The 20500-nt window shown below is 48.7% G+C and overlaps 1 protein-coding gene across 3 annotated transcripts; it reads left to right on the forward strand.

Annotated features, from left to right (window-relative positions):
• The first annotated feature begins 4131 nt into the window (after positions 1 to 4131).
• CARD19 (caspase recruitment domain family member 19) lies at positions 4132 to 20301 on the forward strand. Of its 3 annotated transcripts, XM_047779316.1 has the most exons (6): positions 4132 to 4357; positions 16072 to 16214; positions 17926 to 18079; positions 19378 to 19437; positions 19673 to 19744; positions 20032 to 20301. In XM_047779316.1, exons 1-6 carry the CDS (start codon positions 4351 to 4353, stop codon positions 20145 to 20147), a joined length of 552 nt encoding a protein of 183 aa, XP_047635272.1. In that variant the 5' UTR covers positions 4132 to 4350; the 3' UTR covers positions 20148 to 20301. The 3 variants fall into 3 exon arrangements, with proteins under 3 accessions (XP_047635272.1, XP_047635271.1, XP_047635273.1); XM_047779317.1 differs by lacking the exon at positions 19378 to 19437 and having other exon boundaries at positions 4203 to 4357; XM_047779315.1 differs by lacking the exon at positions 20032 to 20301 and having other exon boundaries at positions 4202 to 4357; positions 19378 to 19811.
• The last annotated feature ends 199 nt before the right edge of the window (positions 20302 to 20500 follow it).

The raw sequence follows: 20500 nt of genomic DNA on the forward strand, positions 1-20500 counted from the left end.
AGAAATAAAATATTTCTGCCAACCAAAAATGTCACAGTCACCAGCCATTACAGTGCTGACTAAAAAAAAAAAAAAAAATCTGAAAGTTGAGAGTTAAGCTTTATTTGGAGTGAAATTAGGACATAAACCCAGGAGACAGCATCTCAGGTAGCCCTGTGAAACCAGAGGAGGCAAGCTACATATATGAGTTTTTCCAACAAAGGGGAGGTAGTGGGAACAAAGATTTGCAGATAACCAGATTTACAGAAGATTTACAGAAAACCCATTTCTTTTTACCCTTTTTTTTTCTTTTCAGGGCCACACCCAAGGCTTATGGAGGTTCCCAGGCTAGGGGTCCAATTGGAGCTACAGCTGCCAGCTACACCACAGCCACAGCAACGCCAGATCCGAGCTGCATCTGCAAACTACACCGCAGCTCAAGGCAACACTGGCTCCTTAACCCACTGAGTGAGGTTGGGGATTGAACCTGCAACCTCATGGTTCCTAGTCAGGTTTGTTAACCACTGAGCCACGATGGGAACTCCAGTCTCTAACTGCTTTTACAGAGCGCCTTCTTTGAGACTAAATCAGACATAGCACATGATAGGTTCCCAGGAGGACGCAGACAGACCCCCTGCCACCACCACCCCCTGAATGTGGCTGTTCACCTTGGAGATCTGCTTTGGACACCCTTTCCTGGAATGTGGATGATTAAGTTGGGCAGCAAGAAACAATGGCCTGCAGATAACAACTGCATACATAGATTAATCACCTACAAGGATTAACTGCCCTCTGCCTTGGCACTCGACCCCCTAACCCTCCCTTGATCTTCCTCTCCTCCTTCTTTGTCATTCCTGCCACAAGTTCCCACCATGAACTCCAGCCACAGATTCCTGCCACAGAGCCTTTATAAGCCTAGCACTTTCTCAGTCAAGGCTGGTGCCATCTTGAGCTCAGCCCGTCCTCCTCTGATGCCTTAACAAATCTCTCTGGCTTTACCAGTTTGGCCTTGTTCCTCTCTCTGCAAACCTAACCACACAGTCCTTGGTAACTGACATTCTCATAGGAAGTGCCTGGGGTGGGGGGGCAGGATTGGGAGCCTGTGATTGTGCCCTCTGGTGTTCCCATGGCCACGCTCACAGAAGTTCTGATCAGGAGCTGGGATTTGTGCCAGTTGGACCGAGGAAAGATCACATTCTTATTATGAATGAAACTGAGCAGCTCCTTAGGTGTCTTTACTCTTCCTCTGAATATAGGAGAGTTGACCACTTTTTTCTTTTCTTTCCTTTCCTTCTTTCTTTCTTTTTTTTTTTTTTGCTTTCTTTCTTTCTTTTTATTTTTTATTTTTTTGCTTTTTAGGGCCACACCTGTGGCATACGGAAGTTCCCAGGCTAGGGGTCCAATCAGAGCAGTAGCCATCGGACTATACCACAGTCACAGAGGCACCAGATCTGAGCTGCATCTGCAATCTATACCTCAGCTCACGGCAACGCCGGATCTTTAACCCACTGAGCAAGGCCAGGGATTGAACCTGCAACCTCATGTTTACTATTCAGATTTGTTTTCGCTGAGCCACTATGGGAATTCCTCTATGTAATTTCTCAGAGGAGTTCTTGACGTGGCTCAGCGGAAACGAATCTGACTAGTATCCATGAGGTTGCAGGTTCAATCCCTGGCCTTGCTCAGTGGTGTTGCCTGAGCTGTGGTGTAGATCACAGACATGGCTCGGATCCTGAGTTGCTGTGGCTGAGGCCAGGGCAGCGGCTGCAGCTCCGATTCAACCCTTAGCCTGGGAACCTCCATATGCTGAGAGTGTGGCCCTAAGACAAAACATTTCTACGTACTTTCTGATCATGCCAGAATTATAAAATTCTAAGGAAGCAGAAGTCAGAAGTGAAAGTGGCAGGGTGGGGTGCAGGTCAGGGCCAGTGCATACCAGACAGGTTGGGAGCATCGTCAGTTTGCACCATGTCCGCACAGGGCCAACCACTGCCACCGCCCCCTATGGTGAGCCCTAAGGGAATGGAGGATGCAGACTCACAGGCTATTCCCCCCTGCAATCATAGCAAGTCCTCAGCCACTGCAGCTACTCCCAACAGTGCACCCTGAGGGGACTCGGGAGAGAAGGACAAGGATACAGGACCTAGACAGCTAAAGTGCTTATCAAAGGAACAGTTTCAATGAGCCCAGACTTCTGCAATTTCCAATACCAAGAAAAGTGCTAAATTAATTTACTAACTTGAGATATCTGAGGGAGTTCCCATTGTGGCTCAGCAGGTTACGAACCTGACTAGTATCCATGAGGATGCGGGTTCGATCCCTGGCCTCACTCAGTGGGTTAAGGATTTGGAGTTGCCCTGAACTGTGGTGTATGTCACAGACACAGCTCTGATCTGGCATTGCTGTGGCTGTGGCGTAGGCCAGCAGCTGCTGCTCCAATTCAACCCCTAGCCTGGGAACTTCTATATGCTTCAGGTGCAGCCATAAAAAGCAAAAAAAAAAAAAAAAAAAACCCAAAAAAAAACCTTGAGATATCTGATTTTCTTTAATTACCTGTAATCTTTTGATGTTCCAACTACCTGGTCTTTTTTTCGAAACTCCCATATACCTTGGCTCCTCCCCTACCTCTTCAGAGCAATCTCTCAGAGCTGAGAGGCTCCCTCCAGGCCTTGAAATCCTCAGAAAGTCCATTGAATAAAACATAATTCTCAACTTTTAGGTTGTGCATTTTTTCAGTTGACGGTTTCAAAGAGGTGAAGGGGGAGCCAGGAAATACAAAAGCTTTTGCTGAAAAAAGAAAAAAACGAAACACCCAAAGTAGTTGAACATCAAAAGATTACACCTCAAGTTAATGTGCTTTTCTACATTTGCGAAGATGCTAGAATCTCCCTCAATAAAAGTATTCCTTAGATATGCATCTTAATGATCCAGGGCCGGTAACTTGTTTTTCCTCTATCTTAAATTCCCCTCGGGTGGTGGTGGTGGCAGCGTAGTGGCTAACGGCTTGACGGCGGGTAACATTCATTATTTACTAGGATGATAGGTAACATTTTTTGTCCGCAAAGCCATGATCCAGGATGAAAGATGCAAAATAATGGAGGTGGGGGTCAGGCCATTCCCCCAGTGGACAACAGGCCCCGTCCGGGAGGCCCCTAAGTGGCCTGTGCGCGGCTTGCAGAGGAAGGGCCTGGGGACCTAGAGCAGACCTGGACTTGCACTAACGCACTGCCAAGTCAGGCTACCCGGACCTCCTACCCCGTTGTCTCAAGGTCTGAGGTAGCCTGGGGTAGAACGGGGCTGGGCTCTCGGTTAAGCCAGGCAAGGTTCACTCCCAGCGTTTGAGGAAGGGACGGTTCCCGTGTGGTGACCTCCTACGACTCGGCCCAAGAATTTTGGGGTTTCCAGCCGACAAATGCACCCATTCTCCAGTTTCCTCATTCCAGGAGTGGCGGCAATGGCATGGCAGACCGTGTCCAGAAACGCTTAGCGGGGTCCGGAGCTTGGTTACCCCCACCCCGCCCTAGACCAAGACAGGGTGGAACAAGAGCGGGTCCAAGGTGGGGGGTCGGGGAGGAGCGAGGAGGAGACCCGCGAGGTTGCCCCAGAAGTGGGGCCGAGGGGCCGGGGCTCAGGATGCAGCGGCAAAGGACCTGCGCCGAAAGGGGCGGGGCTAGACTGGGGGAGGGACCACGTGGGAAAAGGCGGGGTGCGGGAGGAACTCTGTGAGGGGCGGAGCTGAGGGCATCTCTTCCCGGCAAGAATGAGGCCCAAGGCTTCCTGGGCTCAGAGAGGGGCGGGATTCAGGACTGTGGCAGAGGCGTAGTGGCGCCAGCGGGGGTGGGCTCAGTGTGGGTGGTGTTTAGAGCGCCAGCGGTGACAGAGCCAAGTCAGGGGCGCCCGGAAGGGCCGGCTCGGTGAGGGGCGGGGCCGAGGGCTCCTAGCGGCGTCCATTACCACGCGTTAGGAAGCGGGGCTGCGGGGGAAGTACGGAGTTTAGAGCCCTTGAGGCGACGCCACCGACGCCGTGGGCGGGGCCTAGTGGGAGGGGCGGGCTCAGTGCGGGGCGGGGCTAAGGGCTCCTAGCGGCGTCCGTGCCCACGCGCTAGGAAACCAGGATGGAGGGAGATGCGGCGTTTAGAGCCCTGGAGGCGACGGCGCCGACGCCGTGGGCGGGGCCTAACGGGAGGGGGCGGGCTAAGTGAGGGGCAGGGTTAGGACTTAGTCGCGATGATGCTGGGGGCGGGGCCCGCCGGGAAAGAGCGGGCCAGGGCGGGCGGCGGTCACCGGGGCTGACGGGCAGCGGACCGGACAACCAGACAGACAGACGGCGGCAGGGGCACGGGCCGGCTGGGTACACGCTGTGCCGCCGCCATGACAGGTGAGAGCTGTCCGGGGTCGTGCCTTACAGGGACAGGCGCGCGGCCACGGTGGCCCATAGGGTCCGGTGTCCCGATACCACCCCAGGGGAGGCCCCTCGCTGCGACGGGAGTGACCTTGCCCGTGATGGCGGGACCGCGGCAAAGCGGCGTGCAGCCCGGGGCCAGTTTCTTGGGGTACGAGGCCAGGCCAGGCTCTGGAGGGTTCTGGGCGACAGAGGCTGGGCCTGGGATGGTTCTGAGGGGTGAGGCCAGGGCATGCCGTGGAAGGTTCTAGTGAGTGGGGGCCAGGTCTTGGGTGGTGTCGGGAAGGCAGGGATCAGTGCATGTCTGTGGGTCAGGAGATTCTGGGCTGGGGATGTGGCCTGACAGTGGGAGGTTAAAGTCAAAGGTGTGCGAGGAATACTCTTAGGTTCTGGGTTCTACTATGTGCTCCTATCAGGAGGTAATAGACTGAGAATGCCGTCAGGTGGTTCATTCCTGGGCAGTGGTTGGTAGTCAGGGGAGTCTCTGGTACCTCCCTTTCTGCACCCCTTGCCCAGTGGGGACAGGCCCAGGAGAATTGTGCACACGCTTTGCGCCCCATACTGGATTGTTTAAGGCCCTCCAGCATCTTTTTCCAGGACAGGGTCTCCAGCCCAGCAACCTACACCCCCCACCCCTACCCTCCATCCACCTTACCCCACCCAGGACCTCTCTGGACCTGCCCACTGCCTTCCTGACCCTAACTGAACAGGGTGGCCCTTTTCTGTAGAACTTCTCCTGTAGGAGAAGCTCCATGAAAATGACAGGCTGGTGACAGAGCCCATGACAGTGTGGTCAGGGAATGTGGTGGCTCCCAGAAGCGATACTTCATTTCAAGGGCCCCACTCTTCTGCTTCATGAGGCAGAAGTCACCTAGGGGTAGCCCAGGGGGTCAGGGAGTTCCCAGAAGTCCCTGATCTCTCCCCAACACTCACTGGAGACCCAGCCCGAGTCCTGCACACAAATAGGATTTCTTGGGCAGGAACCTGGTGATTTCCAGGACATCAGTGTCCCAGCCAAAGCCAGAAGGGACCCTAGCTGTTATGCACTCCGTTCTCATCTCCCTGAACCCTTTTTATCTGTGGCTGCTGTTTCTAAGTACAGTTGACCCTTGAACAACTGGAATTTCAACTGTGAGGATCCATTTGTATGTGGACTTTTTTTTTTTTTTGATAAATATGTTATACTACTACGTGATATGAGGTTAGTTGAATCCAAGGATATAGAATCTTGGATCCACAGGGCTGACTGTAAAGTTATGTATGGATATTCCGTGCTCAGGGGTCTATGCCCCCACCTTCACCTTGTTCAGGGGTCTGTTGTACCTCCTGTGCACCTGGGCCTTTCTGTTCAGAACTGCTATATGGGGTAATGTGGAATAGCATCTCTGTTGTGTGGCTGAGGAAACCAAGGCTCAGACGGGGCAGGTGCCAAGCCCCAGGATCACTGGGGCAGTCAGTGGCAGAGCCGGACCCACCAGTTCCACTTCTCCCTGCCATCTCTGTGTCCTGGCCCTCTAGAGACCCCTCCCCATAGAGCCATTTATTTTCAGGATGGGGAGCTGGGACCAGAGAGGGTTAAATGGGCAGGTCTTCAAGGCTGCAGGCCCCAAGTTCTTGGTTCACTGCCTCCATGCACCGACAGGGGCCTGCCCCAAGTTTGTTCTGGGGCCTCAGTGATGGGTTGCAGAGTGAGTTTGTGGGACCAGCACTGGCCAAGTGTCACTGCAGCAATTGCTGTTGCTGCAGAAGCAGCCACTGACTTGTGGTATGCTGGGGAGTGAGCCATCTCAACTCCTTGCTTGTGGCCAGTTTGGGCATGGGGACCGGAGGGGATTCTGGGATATTCAATTCAGGAAAGGAGGCTGAGGCCCCCAAATCTGGACTTTGGTGGGGCAGAGGCCAGGGGAACTCAGGAAGGCCTCTCAGGAGTAGGACAGTGAGCATGAATTAGCCAGGTGGGAATCACAGGGACAGGTAGTCTTCTCTCAAAGACGAGATCCTGAACAGTATGGTGAGGTTGGGGGCTGCTGTGCAGGGGATGGCTCAGGGGCCTGGGAGGCACAGTGAGGGCTAGTGGACCCAGCTCCCACAGCACAGGGCCCCGGGTGCCAGCCAGAGTTAACAGGTTGGGGGTCCACGGTTGTGGTGCCAGCTGGGCAGGAAGATGGGAGAGGTAGGGCTTAGCAAAGGTTGCTGCTGAAGGTCTGGAGAGTTTTGTGCCAGAGCATTCCTCTTCCTTTGTCCTGTAAAAACAGTCTGGGACCAAAGGGGTTTTCTTTCCTGTGCTTTCTCATGGCTCTGAGTGGCTGCCTGGGTGTGGTTTGTGTGCACAGCTCACAACCACCACAGGAAGCACAGGGCACGGCAGAGCCTGGAGCTTTGGCCCCCAGGCTATACCATTGTACCAAATGACTCACAGCTCGAGGCAATGGAGGTTCCACCTGGCTAGCAGTCTGCATGATGGGAGGAATCACTGCAAGGTGCTGGCTGCCAGCCACTGCCAGGCCTTGCCCTTGAACCTTAAGAATCCATTCATTCCAAAACTCTTTAGTGAGTGCTTACTATGGGCTGGCCCTGTGCACAGGTGCACACACTGGCAGTGATGGGCAAGACAGCCTTATACCTTGCCTGGGATGCCATGATGCAGCTAATTGTGTAGGTTGATTAGAGAGGCAGAAAATCTGGATGTTAGGAGTTGGCCCGGATTGTGCCTGTGTCCTGGCTTTGATCATCACTTCTTAGCTTGAGATCTCAGACAGGAACCTTACCCACCCCCGGGCCTTGGTTTCCCCTTTGGCAAAGGGGGGTGGAAATCATGCTTATGTTGCAGAGCTGATGGAAGAATGATGATTATCTGTATGTACAGAGCCCATGGGATGCTCAAGCATGGGGCACACTCCATGAGCTGTGGCCAATATTCTTAACCTTTTATTATTATTTTTTTCATTTTTAAAAATTCTTTTAGGGCCACAGCTGCAGCCTGTGGAAGTTCCCAGCTTACTTACATCACAGCCACAGCCACAGCAATGCCCCATGTGTGACCTACACCACAGCTTGCAGCAATACTGGATCCTTAACCCACTGAGAGAGGCCAGGGATTGAACCCACATCCTCATGGATCCTAGTCAGGTTCTTAACCTGCTGAGCCACATTGGGAACTCTTCTTCTTAACCTTTTAATCAGAGATGCTGCAGGTGCTGAAGCCGGATGGCCAGGAGAGTCCTGCTGTCTGGTGGTAGCAGGTCTTTCCACATTCCTGTCCCTGGCTTCCTCGCCATGTTGGGGCTGCTGACAAATCCATCTTCAAGGTATACTTTCAGAGACTGGGAGAATTAGACGTTCATATTCTTGGGGGGAAAGACCATGCACTAGGCGGTGGCATCAGGAGAGAGAGAGATGAGGAAGACAAGTGGTCTCTTGAGTTGGGCCTTTGGAAGAAATTAGGGAGGAGGCCCCACTTGTTTCAACTCAGACCCTATTTTTGTTGTTGTTTTTGTTTTTTTAGGGCCACACCCGTGGCATGTGGAAGTTCACAGGCTAGGGGTCAAATCAGAGCTGCAGCTGAGGGCTTACAGCACAGCCACAGCAATACCAAATCTGAGCTGCATCTGTGACCTACACCACAGTTTGTGGCAATGCAGATCCTTAACCCACTGAGTGAGGCCAGGAGTTGAACCCACATCCTCATGGATACTAGTTTGGTTCTTTACCACTGAGCCACAACAGGAACTCCCTCAATGACCTTATTTTGAAAAACTCAGCTTTATTGAGGTATTATTTACTTATAAATACATTCATTTTTAGTGAATAATTGTGTAAATTTTGACAAATGTATGCACCCCTGGAACAACCAGCCCAGACCTAAACAAGACAGGACATTTCTGTCATTCCAGAAAGTTCCTTCATGCTCCTTCCCAGGGAACCCCACCCAACCCAAGAATTCATCTGCTTTGTGTGACTCCCATTTTTTTTCTTTAAAATACAACAGTGGGGGAGTTCCTGTTGTGGCTCAGTGGGTTAAGGATCCAGTGTTGCCACAAGCTGCAGTGTAGGTCGAAGATGTGGCTTGAATCTGGTGTGGCTGTGGCTGGCTGCTGCAGCTCTGATTCGACCGCTAGCCTGGGCACCTCCATGTGCTGCAGGTGCGGTCTTAAAAAGCAAAAAAGAAAGGAAGGAAGGAAGAAAAGAAAGAATTGATAAACAGTGAAATTTCCAAATAGAATTTCTTTATAGGTAATAGATTTAATGTTTAGAGCATTTTTAATTTACCAAAAATTGAGCAGATAGCACAGAGTCCCCCCCACCCCTTTTCCTCTATTGTTAATATTTGGCATTGGTGTGGTATGTTCGTTGCACTTGATGAAGCAATATTGATACATTATTATCAAATGAAGTCCATAGTTTTCATAATGGTTCACTCCTTGTACTGTATATTGTATGAGTTTTGAAAAATGCATGATGTCCTGTGTCCAGCATTACAGTATCATACAGAGTAGTTTCTTCTGGGCTGAAAGTCTTCTGTGCTCTACATAATCTTCCCTCTTGCCTAACCCTTGGCAACCACTGATCTTTTCACTGTCTCCATGGCTTTGCATTTTCTGGAATATTATATACTTGAGATCATATAGTATGTAGTCTTTTCAAATTGGCTTCTTTAACCTTTACCACACGCATTTATGTTTCCTCCATGTCTTTTTGTGACTTCATAGGTCTTTTTATTACTCAATTACATTCTGTTGTAACTTATTAAATTGAAGCACAGTTTAATTATCCATTCACCTTTCATGTATGTGTGTGGTAAAATATACAGAACATAGGAGTTTCGTCTGGCGCAGTGGGTTGAGGATCTGGCATTGCCACAGCTGTGGCATAGGTTGCAGCTGTGGCTTGCATTCAGTCCCCGGCTAGGGGACTGCCATATGCCACAGGTGCGTCCAAAAAAGAAAAAAAAAAATACACAGAACTTAAGATTTACCATTTTAAGCATTTCAGTGTGGCATTAAATATATCCGCAGTGTTGTGAAACTGTCACCACTATGCATTTCCAAAACATTTTCATCATTCCAAACAGAAACTCTGTGCCCATTATTCAATAACTCCCTTTTCTCCCCTGCCCCCAGTTCCTCATAGTCACTATTCTACTTTCTGTCTTGAGAAATTTGCCTATTCTAGGTAATTCATACAATGTTTGTGCTTTTGTTCTGACATTTCATTTAGCATAATGTTTTCAAGGGTCATACATGTTGTCAAATCTATGTATTAGAATTCCATTCCTTTTACGTTTGTATAATATTACATTGTGCGTGTGTGTTTGTACACCACATTTTGTTTCTGTTCATCTGTCTGTGGAAACTTGGGTTGTTTTTCCCTTTTGGCTTTTGTGAATAATGCTACTCTGAACTTGATATGCACGTATCTGTTTGAGTCTCTCCTTTCATTTCTTTTGGGTGTATACCCAGGAGTGGAATTACTGAGTCATGTGATAAGTATATGTTTAACTTTTTGAGGAACTGCCATACTGTTTCCCATAGTGGCTGCACCATTTTACATGCCCACCAGTAATGCATGAGAATTCCAGTTTCTCCTCATCCTCACATTCATATTCCCTCTCTCTTCACGTTTTTGTTTCACTGTAATGAGCACAGAGTGGGATCTCATTGTAGTTTGATTTGCATTTCCCTAGTGACTAGTGATGTTGGGCATCTTTTCATGTGCTTAGTAGTCATTTGTACATCTTCTTTGGAGAAATGCCTTTTCAAGTCTTTTGCTAATTTTTTATTGATTATTTATGATATTTTTTTGTTACTGAGTTGTAGGAGTTCTTTATATATTCTATGTATATGGTAATGCTTAATCATATATGTGCTTTGAAAATATTTTCTCTAATTCTGTGGGTTGTCTTTTCAATCTTTTTTTTTTTTTTTTTTTTGCTGTGACCATGGCATGTGGAAGTTCCTGGGCCAGGGATCAATCCCAAGCCACAGCAATGACAACGCCAAATCCTTAACCACTAGGCCACCAGGAAACTCCTTCACTCTTTTTTTTTTTTAACCCACTCAAAATAAGGTTAATTTATGGGCTCTCTATTATATCGGTCTGGATGTCTGTCGTTATGTCAGCACCACAGTTTTGATTCCTGTGTAAGTTTTTAGTAAGTTTTGAAATCAGGAAGTGTAATTCATCTACCTTTGTTCTTTTTCATGATTATTTGGGCTATAAAAGTCCCTTAAGTTTACATAAGGATTTTAGGATGAAAAACAACATTTATTTGAGTTTGGATAGGGATTACATTGAATTCCTAGATCACTTTGGGTAGTATTGTCATCTTCAAAGTATTAAGTCTTCCAACCCATGAACATGGGATGTCTTTCCATTTATTTGTGTCTTTTAAAATTTCTTGGAGTTCCCGTCATGGCTCAGTGGTTAACGAATTCTGCTAGGAACCATGCGGTTGCGGGTTCGATCCCTGGCCTTGCTCAGTGGGTTAAGGATCCAGCGTTGGTGTAGGTTGTAGACACGGCTCGGATTCCTCATTGCTGTGGCTCTAGCATAGGCCGGTGGCTGCAGCTCCGATTCAACTCCTAGCCTGGGAACCTCCATATGCTGCGGGAGCAGCTCAAGAAATGGCAAAAAAGACCAAAAAAAAAAAAAAATTTCTTTTGGCAGTGATTTTTAGATTAAGTCTTCCAACTCCTTGGTTAAATTTATTTCTAAATATGTTACTCTTTTTAAAAAGTTTTTAAAATTATTTATTATCACTGTTATTATTTTTTGGCTGTGCCCAGGCATATGGAAGCTCCTGGGCCAGGGGTTGAACCCATGCCAAGCAGTGACCCAAGCCACTGCAGTGGCAATGCTGGATCCTTAACTTGCTATGCCACAAGAGAACTTAAGTGTTTTTTTTTTTAATTGAAGTATAGTTAATTTCATGAGGTTGCAGGTTCAATCCCTGGCCTCACTCAATGGGTTAAGGATCCGGCATCGCCCTGAGCTGTGGTATAGGTCACAGACGCGGCTCAGATCTGGCGTTGCTGTGGCTGTGGTGTAAACCAGCATCTGTAGCTCCAATTTGACCCCTAGCCTGGGAAACTCCATATGCCGTGGGTGCAGCCCTAAAAAGCAAAGCAGGAAGAAAAAAAAAAAAGTATAGTTAATTTACAGTGTGTCTTAGTTTCAAGTGTACAGCAAAGTGATTCAGTTTTATATATATATATAATATATATATATTATTTGTGTATATATATATTTTTATATGTGTGTATATACATATTCTTTTTCAGATTTTTTCCATTATAGGTTATTATAAGATATTGAGTGTAGTTCTCTGTGCTATGCAGTGGATCCTTGTCGTTTACCTGTTTTATATACACTAATGTGTATCTGTTAATCCCAAACTCCTAATTTATCTCCCCTCTCACCCCTGCTATCCCCCTTGGTAACCATAAGTTTGTTTTCTATGTCTGTGAGTTTATTTCTGTTTTGTAAATAAGTTCATTTGTGTCATTTTTTTAGATTCCACTTATAAGTAATATCATATGATATTTGTCTTTATCTGACTTGCTTTGCTTAATACAGTCATCTCTAGGTCCATCCATTTTGTTGCAAATGGCATTATTTCGTTCTTTTTTATGGCTGAGTAATATTCCATTGTGTATATATACCATGTCTTTTTTTTTTTTTTTGGCTTTCTAGGGCTGTACCTGCAGCACATGGAAGTTCCAAGGCAAGGGGTCGAATAGGAGCTACAGCTGCCAGCCTACACCACAGCCATAGCAACGTGGGATCTGAGCCACGTCTGCAACCTACACCATGGCTCACAGCAACAACAGATCTTTAAGCCACTGAGTGAGGCCAGGGATTTAACCCACATCCTCATGGATCCTAGTTGGGTTCATTAACCACTGAGCCACAAAGGAAACTCCCTACCATGTCTTCTTTATCCATTCATCTGTCAGTGGACTTTTAGGTTGCTTCCATGTCTTAACTGTTATAAATAGAGCTGCTGTAAATAGTGATGCTGTGAACATTGGGGTACATTTATCTTTTCAAATTAGAGTTCTCTATGGATATATGCTCAGGGGTGGGATTGCAGGATCATATGGTAACTCTTGTTTTTAGAGTTTCACGGTTGGTATTAGTCTTTAAATGTTGGGTAGCATTCACCAGTGAAGCCACCTGGTTCTGGGCTTTTATTTGTGGGACAGTTTTTGTTATCTCCTTACTATTTTTAGGTCCATTCAGATTTTCTATTTCTCTATGATTCAGTTTAGGTAGATTGTATATTGTTAGGAATTTGTCTGTGTCATCTAGGTTGTCCAAGTGTTTGGTATACAAATTTCACAGTATTCTTTTATAATCCTTTTTATTTATTTCTCTTTCTTTCTTTTTTTTTTTTTTTTTTGTGGCATGTGGAAATTCCCAGGGCTAGGGGTCACATCAGAGCTGCAGCCACAGAAATGCAGAATCCAAGCCACCTCTGTGACCTGCACTACAGCTCACAGCTGAGTAAGGTCAGGGATTGAACCCATGTCCTCATGGATACTAGTCAGGTTCGTTACCACTGAGCCACAACAGAAACTCCTATAATCCTTTTTATTTCTATAAAATTCGTCATACTACTTGAGATATTAGTAATTTGAATCATTTCTCTTTATCAGTCAAGCTACAGGTTAAGTTTGTTGATCTTTCCGAAGAACCAACATTTGGTTTTGTTTTTCTATTTTTCTATTGTTTTTCCATTTTATTTATCTTTGATGTAATCTTTATCATTTCCTTCCTTCTCTGAGCTTTGGGTTTAGTTTGCCCTTCCTTTTCTAGTTCTTTAAGGTATAACATTAGTGTTTTGGTGGTTTTTTTTTTTTTAATCTTTTTAGGGTTGCACCGCAGCATATAGAGGTTCCCACGCTAGGGGTCTAATTGGAGCTACAGCTGCTGGCCTTCACCACAGCCACAGCAACGCAGGATCTGAGCCTCATCTGCGACCACAGCTCACAACAATGCCAGATCCTTAACCCACTGAGCAAGGCCAGGGATTGAACTCATGTCCTCATGGATATGAGTTGAGTTTGTTAACCACTGAGCCACGACGGGAACGCCAAGGTAATAACATTAGGTTATTGATTTGAGATCTTTATTCTGTTTTTTATGTGTGCAGTTACAGCTATAAATTTCCCTCTCAGTACCGCTTTCACTCCAGCCCTTAAGTTTTGGTATGATGTATTTTTTTTTAATGGCTGCCCCCATAGCATATGGGAGTTCCCAAGCCAGAGATTGAATCTGAGCCACAGCTATGACCTATGCCACAGCTATGGCAATGAAGCATCCTTTAAGCCACTGTGCCAGGCCAGGAATCAAACCTGTGCCTCTGCAGCAACCCCTGCAGTTGTGTTCCTAACCCACTGTACCGTAGTGGGAACTCATGTTGTATTTTTATTTTCATTTTTCTCAACGTATTTTCTGATTTCCCTTATGATTTCTTCTTTGATGCCTTGCTTAATTTCCACATAATTGTGAATTTTCCAGTTTTCATACTGTTATTGACTTCTAGCTTTATTCCATGTGATCAGAAAAGATCCTTTTATGACTTCAGTCTTTTTAAATAAATTGACATAGTTTGTGGCCAAAAGTGTTTTGTGGTCAATTTTGGATAGTCTTCCCCATGCACTTGAGAAGAATGTATATTCTGCTGTTGTTGGGTAGAGTGTTGTGTCTGTCTGTTAGGTATCATTAAGTATATGGGGCTGGTCATATCCTCTATTTTTTAATTGATCTTCTGTTCCTGAAAATGGTCAACGAAGTCTCTAGCTATTATCATAAAGCTTTCTATTTCTCTCTTCAGTTCTGCCAATGTTTGTTTCATATGCTTGAGGGCTCTTATACTTGATGCCTGTATGTTATAACTTCTTGGTGATTTGATCCAGTTTTAGTATATAATGTACTTCTTTGTCTCATAACAGCTTTTGACTTAAAGTCTATTTCTCATATTATATAAAGTGAGTCCTTTGAAAACAGCATATAGTTGAATCATTTGTTTTTTAAATCTTAAGAGGAAAAAGATTGTTTCTCTTTTATATTTATTTATTTATTTGGTCTTTTTTAGGGCCGCACCTGTGGCATATGGAGGTTCCAAGGCTAGGGGTCCAATCAGAGCTGTAGCCGCCAGCCTACACCACAGCCACAGTAATATGAGATCCAAGCCATGTCTGTGACCTACACCACAGCTCATAGTGGTGCCAGATCCTTAACCCACTGAGTGAGGCCAGGGATCGAACCCATGTCCTCATGGATACTAGTCAGGTTTGTTGACCGCTGAGCCACGATGGGAACTCCTATATCTTTTTAAAAAAAATTTTTTTGGGCCATACCCATGGCATGCAAAAGTTCCTGGGCCAGGGATCAAACCTGTGCCACAGCAGTGACACAAACCACTGCAGTGACAATGCCAGATCCTTAACGCATTGCACGATGAGAGAATGCCTCCAATCTGTGTCTTTTGAATAGAGAGTTTAATCCATTTACATATAAAGGAATTACTGATAAAGGATAACTTGTTTCTGCCTTTTTGCTATTTGTTTTCTATATGTCTTGTAGCTTTTCGTCCTTCATTTCTTCCATTATTGCCGCCTTTTGTGTTGATTTCCTATAATACATTATGTAGTACACATTTTTATTTCCTTTTGTGTGTATTCTGTAGACATTCTTTCCAGTTACCATTAGGATTATACATAACATTCTAAAGTTACTGCTATCTGATTTGAATATAACTTCAATCACATACACAAGCTCTCCTCCTGTACAGCTCTGCCTGCCCCCCATGCCCTGGGTCCACTAGGAATCAGGACAAGCTGCCACAGGTAGGTAGGTGGTACACTTGCTCAGGCAGCTGGCACTGCAGGGACCTGGCACCCTTCCTCAGAGCTCCTTTGCCAACTGCCCACCAGCCTCTCCCACCCCTTGCCTTTAAAAGCTTGTCATTCCAAGGGACATTCATAATGGGAAAGGTAGTGCAACAGTGATGCTTTAATGGTGATTCAGAAAGAAAAGACAAGGGAAAAACATGCCCCAGCCTCCTGGGCCCAGGCTTGCTAATCCACTGTTAGTGGCAGCTTCTCAAGCCCTTACCAATACACTGTGTCTGGTGGCCATGCCAGCACAGATCCCCCCCCCCCCGCCCCCAACCCAAGTCCTGTGCTCCTGTCTATGTGTCTGCTGTCCCCACGACAACAGTGACTATGGGAGCTTTGGGGTCAGGCCTTCCCCAGGCTGCTCATGCCCTTTCTCAGGCCTGGCTATTTCCAGAGGGAACTGGGGCAGGGGGGCGGTTCCACAGACAGCAGACTCTTTGCCCTTCTGAGTTTGTGTGTGTGTGTGTGTGTGTGTGAGTGAGTGTGTGATAAGCTCTCAGACATAAAAGGGAGGAGCCAGAGGCTCAGCTCTGTTTTTGAGCACTCTGTACCTTTCTCACCACACCTGCCCAACCTACTTTCTGGCAGGGATCTAGGCAGGACATTCGGGAACTCGGGGCCGTGCACGAGCTGGGTTGTCAGCGATTGTCTAGGTGCTCAGAGCTGGTGTACCTCCCGGTGGGCATTGGGATCTTGCCACAGCTGTGTCATGGTTTGTGGGACTTACCACCCCCCTCCTTGGGCTGCACTGGCTCATGCCCTCTGTGTTCTCTGCTTCTGTTTCAGAGCAGACCTATTGTGACCGCCTGGTCCAGGACACGCCTTTCCTCACAGGCCTCGGGCGCCTGAGTGAGCAGCAGGTGGACAGGATTATCCTCCAGCTGAACCGCTACTACCCCCAGATCCTCAGCAACAAGGATGCAGAGAAGGTGCCAAGGGGCCTGAGGCTGCTCTCCCATCCCTTCCTCTCTGGGCTGGGAGAAGTATGGGGGCAGGACAGCTTGGAGATGATAATCTGTTTCCTTGGTGACCTTAAGCCCATAACATCAGCTCTTTGAGCCTTAGTCTCTCTATATGTCATCAGGCCTGCTGGTCCCTTCCAGAAATGCTGGGAGATCACGGGAGACATGTGACAACATGCCACAGCCTGGGACAAACCTGGGAGAGGGAGTAAGGGAAGATTGGGGTGGAAGGGGAAGAGGGGTACCAGACAGGCCCTACCCAGGCCATAAGGCTCTTCACCGTGCATCTTCCAAAAGGTCAGAAGTTTTGGGTGTAATCTGGCCCATCTGCTTCGGCTGGGTGAGAGTGGATGCACCTTGCCTACCCCACCCACTTCTCTGGCTCCCTTGTGGGTAGATGCCACAGATCAGCTGGGGCTTTGGGGTACAGGACTCACCTCCCAGCTGGGTGACTTGGTGAGCCTTTCTCCTCCTGGAGCTGGAGCTTCTTCCTGCCTTGGTGCAGGGTAATAGCGTCACATTCAGGGCTATCTGGAGGACTGGGACCTCTCCTGAGACAGGTGACATTGATCCTCAGCAGAACCAGAATCCACATGGACCTCGCTACTGGCCCAGATGCTTCTTAAGTTATAAAAGTGGTACAGTGAGTTAAAAAGTAGGGGCTCAAATTTATCCTTTAATTAAAAGTTTGATACGTGTTCATTGTGGGAAAAAAAAATAGAAAAGCTTCAGATGTTTATGAAGAAAAGGAAACTCTGCACACAAACCCCTGCTGTGCCTTTCATCATCGATACGCCTGGTTCCTGCTACACACTTGCTTTGTTTTGCAGTTTCTGTATTTTTGTGGTTTAACTCTGATTCCATGTACAATGGTACACTGCCACCAGGTGGCGGCACCAAGCCATAGCCTCCAGGTCCTGGAGGCCAAGTATTCTGTCCACTGACCTTGAGAACCACATATTTTTCTGTCAACTACATCAGAAAGCCAATTTTTTTTCTCCTTAACCCTCGATTTGTTTTTTATTTTTTATTTATATATATCTTTATTTATTTATTTTTTCTTTTTAGGGCCACACTTACAGTATATAGAAGATCCCAGGCTAGGGGTCCAGTTGGAGCCGTAGCCGCCTGCCTACACCACAGCCACAGCAACGCCAGATCCAAGCTTCCTATGCAACCTCCACCACAGCTCACGGCAACGCTGGATCCTTAACCCACTGAGCAAGGCCAGGGATCAAACCCACAACCTCATGGGGCCTAGTCAGATTCATTTCTGCTGTGCCACAACAGGAACTCTTGTTTTGTGAAACCTGAATAACACTCCTGAAGACCGTAAACTACTGGAAGTTAGCACTGTGTCATAACCTCAGGGATTTCCTGTAGTGACGCTACTGTGTGGGTTTATTATTCCCTTGGGAAATGGGAAAACCAGGTCAGCAAGCCACGAAGTTCCCACACCTGGATGATGCCATTGTCCTCTTCCTTGTTGAGCTGTCCCAGCCTGAAGGGCAGGTGGCCGTGTAGCACAGTCGTGGATGTCACATGGGAGTGGATGAGGCTGTAGGAGCAGCTGCTGCCTCCCTGTGGGTGTTCCAGGAACCCAGCTGATCAGGACGTTGGGGCTGGGGACTGAGCTGGAGTCCACCAGTCTGACCTCTTGTGCCTCTTCCACAACCAGTTCCGGAATCCCAAGGTATCTCTGCGAGTGCGTCTCTGCGACCTCTTGGGCCACCTGCAGCGGAGTGGTGAGCGGGACTGCCAGGAGTTCTACCGGGCCCTGTACATCCATGCCCAGCCCCTGCACAGCGGCTTGCCCAGCCGGCACACCCTGCGTAAGTGTCTGTCCCGGTCCCCAAGCCTCCGCCTTTCCTGCTCAGCCCTTCACCAGAGACTGCCCTCTCACTGTATCTTGTGTGGCCCCCAGAGAAAGCAGAGATAGTGTTTCAGACAATGCAGACATCTGTCTCTCCATCTCCCTCTCTCTGTTTCTCTGTGTCTATCTCTTTGTCCCTGTCTCCCTTTTCCTTGTGCCACTTTCTCCACAAAATGTAGCATCTTGGGCATGTAGCTCTGCCCTTCCCTCTGTAACCTGGGGATCCCTACACTTGTGATCAGAAATAGCTCATGGCTGTAGGCCTTCCCAGCCTTGAGTGAACTGACCCCATGGCGGATTCTGAGGCTGTGTCCCTTCACCCACATAGATCTCTACAGTGTGCTTAGGACTTTTTCTCTTTTTTTGGCTGTACCTGTGGCATATGAAGGTTCCTGGGCCAGGAATGGAACCTGAACCACAGCAGCAACCCAGGCCACTGCAGTGACAAAGTCAGATCCCCAACCCGCCGTGCCACAGGAAAATTCCAATGGGTGTTTCTGTGGCACAGCCTCTGGCACAGATGGGTGGTGTGTTTTGGTTTAGAGGGTCCCCCTATGGAATCAGAAGGCTTGTGAGCCCTGAGGGAGGCTCTGAGCTGCCAGGATGGGTACAAGGGAGGCACAGGTGGAGATGGCAGCTCAGTCCTGAGGCCTCTGCACCCAGGTCCCCAGGAGGAATGGACACTGCCCCTCAATCAGGCCATGACGGAAGAGGTGGCTCACCTCAGCCCACTCAGCTGGACGTGGGGCTGGCATTCCTGGCCCTGAGGTCGGACTAGCAGGACTGGTCCCTGAGCTCCCCCACATCACCCCAGCTGTCAGGGCCACACAGCTATGCTTGGAGTTATGGGCACCTTCCAGGGTGCCCTCAGGGTTGTTGGGCAGCTGGCTGCCTAGGGATCCCCAGGGAGGCCTGGGAAGAAGGAGTGCCCTGCCCTCATGTCAGCATCATCCACCTTTAGACAGGCAGGTATTTGGGCACTGTGTTTGGTATCCTGTGGTTGCCAGGGAACAATGGCCCCTGCCCTGTGGTCCTTAGAGTCCCGTGAAGTGGATGGAAGAAGATCCAGACCCATGTAGACCCCTCCCTGGCATTGACTGTCTCAAGCACAGCCTGGAGGGCTTAGTGTCCACACAGCCTGAGGGTTGGGGGTGGGGGCGGGGCCTTGGCAGCCCCTTGGGTTTCCCGAGGGCGGGAGATGACCACCTTAACCTCCAGCCCCCCATGACTAACTGTGCCCTGTGATTTTGTTTCCAGAGAACTCAGATTGCACAGAGCTAGACTCGGGCACCGCAAGCCGTGAGCTCAGTGACAGGGGTAACCTCCTCCTATGTCCCCTCTCTGTCCTCCTACCCAGGGCTCCATCTTTGCCTCGGGGGCTTTTCCATTCCTGGCTTCCCATTGGACAGACACCCCCCCCACCCAGGGTGTTCACTGGAGGTGTCCCTGTCCGGTGGACCCCAGCACAGGGTGTGAGCCTGTCCCTTCAGGCTCTTGGCACCCTCCCTGCCCTCCAGGGCTTGGGGACCTGCTCATGAGCATCTCTCCCCAGGACCCATGGCCTTCCTGACCTGCCTCGGCCTGGCCGCAGGGCTGGCACTCCTCGTCTACTGCTGCCCTTCAGGTGGGTGCTGCCTGGCCCAGCCTCGGCTGCTCCTCTCCAGACCCTGGGCATGGCCCTGCCGGCTGGACAGGGCCCCTGGCTGAGGCCCCTGCTTGTGGCCCAGCATGGTGCAATGATTTTCTAGATGATTGCAAGCTCCATCCCCTTCCTGTCACATGGAGCTTGTTGAGGCAGTGTGGGGGGAGCCCGTGCCAGGCAGGCCCACTCTGCATGACGTGGGGGGGCGACACCCTGAGGCTGAGAGAAGGCACCTTCATCATGGGTTTCAAGACTCCCTTGTCTTCCAGACCCCAAGGTGCTGCCAGGGACCCGGCGTGTCCTGGGCTTCTCCCCCGTCATCATCGACAGGCATGTCAGCCGCTTCCTCCTGGCCTTCCTCACAGATGACCTGGGTGGGCTCTGACCAACCCCAGCCCTGCCCGCCTGTCTGCTTGCTGCCCGGGGGCTTGCTTTTTTCCTAAGTGTTTTTTCTCACTATTTATAATTTCTGTAACAAGCACTTTACCTTCATTGTACAGAGGTGCTCATCAATATTAAATGTTTGGGTCTCATCCTTCCCTCAGGAGTGTTTTCTAGATGGTTGCAACTCAAGACATGACAGCATCTCTAGCTGAGGCTGACCCTGAGGGCTCTTGAGTTCCAGTGTCCAACCCAAGGCCAAGGTCCTGCCCCAGCTCCCTTCCTGGACCCCCATCAGCCTGGGCCACTCCCCTGCATGTCAGCTACCTGCCTCAGGTGTCCCCTGTCCCCAGCGTC

This window comes from Phacochoerus africanus, chromosome 5 (assembly GCF_016906955.1).
Source record: "Phacochoerus africanus isolate WHEZ1 chromosome 5, ROS_Pafr_v1, whole genome shotgun sequence".
Classification (NCBI taxonomy): Eukaryota; Metazoa; Chordata; class Mammalia; order Artiodactyla; family Suidae; genus Phacochoerus; species Phacochoerus africanus.